Here is a 7,564-nt window from a genome sequence, read left to right as displayed (position 1 = left end):
AGTTTATTAATTTCTTTTGTTTATTTATTTAAATTATTTATTTAAATTTAAAAGATAAAAAACATTTTCATTATAATAATTCATTATTTTTCTTATTTTTTTTATAAATTCAAAGTTCTCAAATATTTTAATCTTTATATTTAATTTTTTTTTAAATTAACTCATGTAATACATGAGTCTCACAACTAATATTCAACAAAACTATTAATTAATTACTCAAATTCTTAACAAATTTAATATCAAGTATTTCATTTATATATATATATATATATATATATATATATATATATATATAATACCAACATCACAAAATATTAACGAATAAAACCTGAACAACGTGAAATTCGTATAACATAACGAACATCTCAAACTACTCATACGTAAATATCTTCAACCCAAATTGCATTTGATTCATTTAGAAACAACAGTTTTCGGAACTTTCATGCCGAATCCATGCTTTGCCCTCTCAACCCTGTATATGATCATCAAGAAACCCTGTTAGACGAAATTATATTCATGAAAAAGGTCAACAAACAACGAGAAAAAAGTCAAAATTTACGTCGGAGCAAGCTTGCCAAGACCATCAAGTTCTTCGCCGGTGTCTTCATCCACGACTTTCCCGGAAATGTCGATGATATAAGACTTATCTTTCGTCGTCGGAAGACCTCTGCCTGCAAGAAGATCTAAATCTTTTTGGTTAAGTTCTCTTCCGTTCACAAAAACCCTAGTGTTCCCAGCACCGCAGTTCTTAGGCAGCGGATAGTCAAATTCTTCGATAAATGGCTGCAAAATGGTAGCAATCGGATTGAATTTTGACATCAAACACAGAAAATGGAACGAGCTGAACTCAAAAATGAAGACAACAAAACCGATCTTACAGGAATAATCCCAAGGCAAGGTTGGTTCATCACTCCCCAGAATCCAGCTATGGGGTCATACCTGATTGAAGAAGAAGAGTAAATATATGAGGAAGGTTTGACTTTCAAGGTCAAAAACAAGTTGCAGTTTGACTTTTGAGGTCCCACATGCCAACTTCTAAATTCATGAATTTCGACATTTTCTTAGGAATTGAGTAAAAATGGTGATGGATGAATAGACTTCACAACAGTTCAACACAACCATAAAGAATGATGGTGTTAACATTATAACGAAATCCAATACCAAAATCGAATATAAACGGCAACATGTTTGACCATAAAAGTCAAAATTGGTACTAACCAGAACTCTCCGGGATGAATAGGCCCAGCTAACTTCTCTGCCTTTTTAACTTGACGATCAGTCAAAAGTTGACCATTCACAAAAACATCCGATCTTCCCTTCTCCACTACACGTTCACTACTCGACCTTGAAAAATCTTTAAGTCTCTTCTTAATCAAACCCGCAAAAAAAGATTCTGTTCCCCCTTTCTTGTTCCTTAATTGATCATCTTCTTTATCTTTACTAACGACTTCACAGTTTAAATACTCAGTTAAAGACACATCAATCTCTGTCGCCACCAATGCATCTTTCAAAGATTTCTTGTTTTCAACAATCACCCTTTCCTCGTCCCTTCTTTGACTTTGACTCAAATCGTTATTTTCACTTTCTAAATTCTCATTTGACATTGACAATGAGGCTTTGTCAATTACAGTTGCAGCAGCATCAGGGCTTTGCTCATTCGGTGATAAATTTGGTTCGGTGTCTGCTAACTGGAAATTGTAACCGGATTTATCGTAATCACGAGAGCTATGAACGCTAGGGTTTGACTTTGTTTTGTTGACTTTTTGTTGTGATGAAGAAACTGACGTAACGATTCTGTTATCCTCAAGTGTTATGGATATTAAAGAAGAACAAACTGCACATTTCATCTTTTTATGAACATTCTTTTCCATAACCCAAAGTTTTTTAGGGATTTTTAGCAACTCGAAGCAATTACAACAACTTATAAAAGGAGCACCACCAGATACAGGACGCGATACACGTTCGCCTCCATGATTCAGAATCACCCGTCTTCTTGGATATCTTCTACCAAAATTACCAGTTCCCGAATCAAGATGACGTGGCAGCTGACGTGGACCGTAAGTCAGAGGATCATGAGCAGGGAGGCTGTTAAAAGACGGAAAAGGACGGATCTTTGGAAGGGTATTACTGTGCCAATTCGTGTTGTAACATTGTGAACATGAGCATGAAGGGCGATGAAAAAGGGTGTCTTGATTGTAGCCAAGAAAAGGGTCATGGTATGTTGGAGGTAGGTATTGATGATGTGAAGGCTGATGTGGCCATGGATACGAACCGGTTAATCTTCCATTTGGGTTTTCGGTTACATTGCATGATCTGGTAAGTTGAGTTCGTAATTCATCAAGTTTTTGAAGAAGCTGGGCTCTATCATTTTCTAAATCTTGAACCCTTGTCAGCTCATTTAAACCACCAAAGCTGTGAGAACTTGAAGGACCTTCGTTTGAATATGGTAAATTCCCAAATCTATCCCTTTCGACTGTACTAGAATTTCTATGAATCCCCACTGTCCTTGACCTAATTGGACCAAAAGGGTGTCTAATTTCTTGTGATTCGCCATAATTAGGAACATTCATGTCCCAATCGTTGAAAACCTTCACTTTGGTTTGATCAAAATCAAGCCTTCGTTTCCTAATTTGATCCGAATCTGTGAATCTTTCGCGTTTCTCTTTTTTAGATGAAGAACTAGCGGACAGTTTTGAAATTTTTTCGTGGACGGTTTTACCCTGCCTTCTTCCAAGCTCAAATTCATCATTTTCTCTTTCGATAACAGAACCAGACTCTAGACTAGCTTTTTCTTTCTTCTCGTTATCAGATCTTTGTAAGAGTCTTTTTTCACGAGCTGGAGTGGATTGTTTTCCTGATTCATCCAAAACACAACATCCATCACATATATCATACACATTTCTTTCAAGAATCAAGAATGTACCTTGTCATCTCCTATTCATATTTCTGATTTTGGAAAGTCAAACGTGGGACTTTGCATATTCCAAGTCTCTATTGGTATTGACGTTAGCTAAGAATGTGTTCTTACATGAATCCCGTTTCTATAAAATTAATGTAACTAACAAGTTTCTTTCAATAATCGACACAGTTCTTACAGATTTTGTAGTTAAAACTTAGAAAGCTAATGATTTGACTATCAAAAGTCAAAATATATATATAAACACATTACAAAACATGAAGATAAAGTAATTTAATTTATATGAATGGGGTATAAGGTTGCAAAATTACCTTGAAGAACAGCACCACAGCCTCCGCACTGGTAAACAGAGTACTCAGGAAGCTCGGGAAGAAGATTTTCACATTTAGGGCAGCGAACCAATCTTACTGATGAACCTTCTTCTTCCATTTTTTTGTCCGATAAACATTAACAGACCCACATCAAATTCACCGAACCTCGAGTTAAATTACAAGAAACCCACATAAAAGACTTGTTCAAAACCTATCGTAATCAACAACAACAACAAAAAAAAAAAGTAATATAATATCTGAAGATTGAATCTTTCTCGTGGGGTTTTAAATTATGGAAGCCAGTGAAGAAAGAACAGACAAATAAAACAAAAAAGTTGGTGTTCTTGGATTGAGACTGAGTGGGTGAAAAGTGAGTGTTGATGAGCTGAGAAATTACTTCTTCCAAGAAAAGGGAAAGTTTGGAGGGAATTGGAATAACAATGGGACCCATGGCTCCTGGAAACGGTTTCTTCGAATGATGAAAATGGGTAAAAAGCAGATTGGGATTTGAGGAAGTTAACATAGGAGAGGAAAGACACGACGTCGTAGCACCAAGAATATGTATATACAATTATACATATTTATTTTTATTTAAACGCAAAAACGAAAGTTACTTTGAAAAAGCAAAAGATAAAGAATGGGGGAAGAAGTGCTTTTTGTGGCTTATTAAGCTTCTTTGATAGCCGAAAGCAAAGTGAGAGAGACCACACAGTGTTTTTAAACAGGTTAAAAAAACTTTTTGTTATATTTGAAGTTATATGCTTAAAGATTGGAGATTTGAAGGTTTTTAATTTTATTTTATTTAGAAAAATATATATTAAAAATTAAAACAGGCTATTGTAATACATAAATGATTTTTTTTGTTTTATGAGAATTGAGTTGGCGAATCTGTCAAAACTTTGTATTCTAATAAGTTTCCATCAATCGAGTGTAACGTAACCGGTGATGTTTGACAAGCAATAACAAGAGACTTGTTCATGATAGCTTCGTTTGATTTTCTTTTTTAAATGTGTTAAACAATTAATCTTTCAAATCCGTATATTGAATCTTTCAAAACTTGTGATGATGACATTTGAAGAATTTGTTAAACTTTGTATAACGTAGGTGCATGATGTAACATTACTTACTAGAGTTGGAAAATATATATTATAATTAAAATATGGTAGTGGGTTTATTTATTTAACAAAATTTTATTTCTTTACTAATTTATGTAAGAAAACGGGTATTTATATGATTTTTTTAAGGAAAATGTTAATTTAAAAGTTTTTCCACTTGTTTTAAAATATCACTTATTTTTTTACTTTTCTTTTGTATTCTAGATCATCTTTTGTATTCTAGATCACTAAACTTGTTGATAACATTTTAATTACACCATTTTACATGATTGCAGGTTGTCAAGTTGACTTAGCATTTTACATGGTAAATAGCTAAATTGGACTAACTTTGTCACCAAAGCGGCTTCTATCGGGAATCCACAAGACAATGTCTCCGATTGAAATTGACAACTCTCCATTAAAAAGGGAAACTAAGCAAAAATAAAATAAAAAAAGCTTCGATCAGACTGTAACAAAGTTTTCACCTCTTCCCATTTACTCTCTGATTTGAATGTCTTCAAAAATAATTATTTCCCTCTTTATACATTTTTTTCTCTCTCTATACTATCAACCTCTCCTTCCTCCTTTTCCCCACTACACATCCAATCACATCGGCCTCTTCTCTAGGTTGATTCCCCTTCCCCCGATTCCAATAAATCTCTCATTGTTTGCAACCCCATGATTTACGCTTCTTGTCCTTTTGATTACTTCTTTAGGGTTAAATACAAGAATAAACAACATCCATTTGCATGTATGTGTCTATATATAATACAATTGGCCCAAAGGCCCACATCCAACTGGCCCAAAGGCGGCCCAATCCAACTGGCCCAAATGCATCCCAATCCCGAAGCCCAATTCGTCAAAAGCCCAACAGAGGGCGTACGCGGGGCGTACTCTTCTGGTACGTTGGGCGTACTTCGCCTTGTGTTGACCACCATCGGGGTGGTTGACCCAATACGCTGGGTGTACAGAACTTACGCGGGGCGTACGCAAGTTTTACCAAAACTCTAATAAGTGTTTAATGACTTAAGCACTTAAGCCCAAATTCCAGATCCATCGACCAAATGTGTCTTAGAACCATAAAGTCTCAAACTTTAAGACTTTGGACGTCCATAAAGCTCTTAATACATGGTCTTAACCCATTAAGACCTTTCTACTACATGCATGGGACACTTTAAGCCATTGGGACATCATTTTTATCACTTAGGACCCTTACTAGGGTCTAAAAGGACAACTTATTTCGTTCAAATCATAACATGCACCAACTTGGGACTTTTGGGACAAGAAATGGTTTCATAAAGCTACTATGACTAGATCTACTTCATACACACATAAAGGTTGGAGCTTTTTGTCTTCCTTCTCCAACTTCTTGATGCAACACCTTCTTCTCCAACTACAAATCTCGGGATGTTACAGCTCCCAAGTTCGGATGTGCAAAAGTTGAGAAAAGAGGCACACCAACCTTCCCCATATAGACTTCCAATTAAAATCCCGAAATTTGCCCTGCAGGAATCCACGCGGGCCGCGTGGAAATATTACGCGGTCTGTGTAAGAGTGACGGAGATTGGCCTGCACGACTTAATTCATTGGCCCAGTTTGAGTCCAATCAGCTTCTAGCCCATTTTTCTTCAAGTCCTCTTCAATTTGAACCCAATTTGTCTTCTCCGAATCACCCATAGCTCTCGTAATCGCCCGATCATTAATTCCCGCACGCTTGAAAAATTCTTTCATCTTCTTTTAATTAAGAGGTCATCTTCTTCCATGCTCCATCCATCTAAAGCCCATTTTTTTTGCACCATCTCCACTAGATATTAAGCCCAAGATCCTTGTTGTCCTCCAAGTCCAACCACATTCCATAAGTCCCGAACAATTCCCGCTCCGCTAGGCTCCAAAAACCTGCAATTATGCTCATGAAATTCAAAAGTACCCGAAAGTGGTCATAAAATAACAAAAATGAAAATATGCATGGAAATTAACTAAAAATATGAATGAAATATACTAAAATAAACTATAAAAAGAAGTAAATAAAATAAACTATCATGGGTGAGCGACGTTCGATTGACAAAAATTAAGAAATAAGGTATAGTATGTCACGAAGAATTAATTGGGGAAGAAGAATAGAGTTAGTTGCCACATAGATAACCACATGTCCACATCATCCTCCACATATGATGGTTTTAGCATATTTGTAACGCCCCGATTCTCAGGTATTGAATTTTGTTATAAGATCTCTTTGAATTCAAGGCCTACTCGACGAGTCGGTTGCCTTGACTCGTCGAGTAGCAGCGGGTTGGTCCACGTGTTTTAGTGACCTACTCGCCGAGTCCAATAAGGGACTCGACGAGTAGGAGCTGGAGGATGAAACCCTAAATTCCGGGGTTTTGCATCCTATTTAAAGGACCATTTGCCCCTTAGCCTCCCTTTGCAGCCTCTAGAGAGTTCAGCAAAACCCTAATACGTGTGTGTGTGCTCCATTTGTGTGTTTCAAGCTTTGGAGGAAGATTCTTAGAAAAGGGAACTTGAAGATCAAGTAGCTAGCATCAAGGAACTTGTGTGGACCTGAAATCTACCTCAGATAGCACCATTTGAAGGTATCAAGTCGTTACCTTGACCTTCTTTCCTTCTAGATCTCTTTTGGGTTGAAGATTAGGGCTTTTCATCATGTTATGAAACTATTCTTGGGCATGAGCTAAGATTTGAAGTTGCAACTTCAGATCTGAACTCTCCTTGGTCCTTAGGTCCATAAAAAGCTTACAGCCTTAGCAAGTATGAACCCTTCCTTTTGAGTTAAACCCTATTTCAAGTTTAGATTTGGCATTATGAGTCATTAGAGCCTTGTATGCACGTAAAGTTTTCAACTTTACGTGATAAACGGGCATTAGGAAGCTGGATCTACAATTTGGAGCCTTAGCATGGCTTAAAATCGTCTGTATGAATAAAGGACTGAAGAGACTCAGCGAGTTGTATGAACGACTCGGCGAGTCATATGAAGATATTCATGTACTCGACGAGTTGGATGAATAACTCGGCGAGTCAGATGAAGAATGCCTTGGACTCGGCGAGTCAGTCGAATGAATCGGCGAGTCGGCTAGGGTTTCTCCCGAACCTTTGGACACGCATGAACTCGACGAGTTGTAGGGAACTCGACGAGCCAACCAAGGATTTCACGACTTCTCGAGTTCAGGAAGGACTCGACGAGTCGGTGAACTACACTCGACGAGTCGAGTCAACATGGACTGTTG

At 37.0% G+C, this 7,564-nt stretch overlaps 1 protein-coding gene across 2 annotated transcripts; it reads right to left on the bottom strand.

The window, feature by feature from the left end:
* Positions 1-302: 302 nt before the first annotated feature.
* Positions 303-3,772, bottom strand: LOC145165325 (uncharacterized). Of its 2 annotated transcripts, XM_079084044.1 has the most exons (6): positions 3,626-3,772; positions 3,229-3,439; positions 1,219-2,854; positions 879-939; positions 560-783; positions 303-472 (listed from the first exon to the last, which is right to left on the bottom strand). In XM_079084044.1, exons 2-6 carry the CDS (start codon positions 3,344-3,346, stop codon positions 412-414), a joined length of 2,100 nt encoding a protein of 699 aa, XP_078940170.1. In that variant the 5' UTR covers positions 3,347-3,439; positions 3,626-3,772; the 3' UTR covers positions 303-411. The 2 variants fall into 2 exon arrangements, with proteins under 2 accessions (XP_078940170.1, XP_078940169.1); XM_079084043.1 differs by having other exon boundaries at positions 3,229-3,772.
* Between the last annotated feature and the right edge of the window lie 3,792 nt (positions 3,773-7,564).

This window comes from Lactuca virosa, chromosome 3 (assembly GCF_052849685.1).
Source record: "Lactuca virosa cultivar CGN04683 chromosome 3, Lactuca_virosa_CGN04683_v6, whole genome shotgun sequence".
Taxonomy (NCBI): Eukaryota; Viridiplantae; Streptophyta; class Magnoliopsida; order Asterales; family Asteraceae; genus Lactuca; species Lactuca virosa.
This window is presented reverse-complemented; position numbering and strand designations above follow the sequence as displayed.

Bases quoted from the DNA above. Each gene is read 5' to 3' on its own strand.
- LOC145165325 (XM_079084043.1), bottom strand. From the start codon at position 3,346: ATGGAAGAAGAAGGTTCATCAGTAAGATTGGTTCGCTGCCCTAAATGT. The intron at 940-1,218 runs GTTAGTACCAAT...TTCTTCAATCAG, and splicing joins ATTCATCCCGGAGAGTTCTG to GTATGACCCCATAGCTGGAT. The intron at 784-878 runs GTAAGATCGGTT...ACCATTTTGCAG, and splicing joins CTTGCCTTGGGATTATTCCT to CCATTTATCGAAGAATTTGA.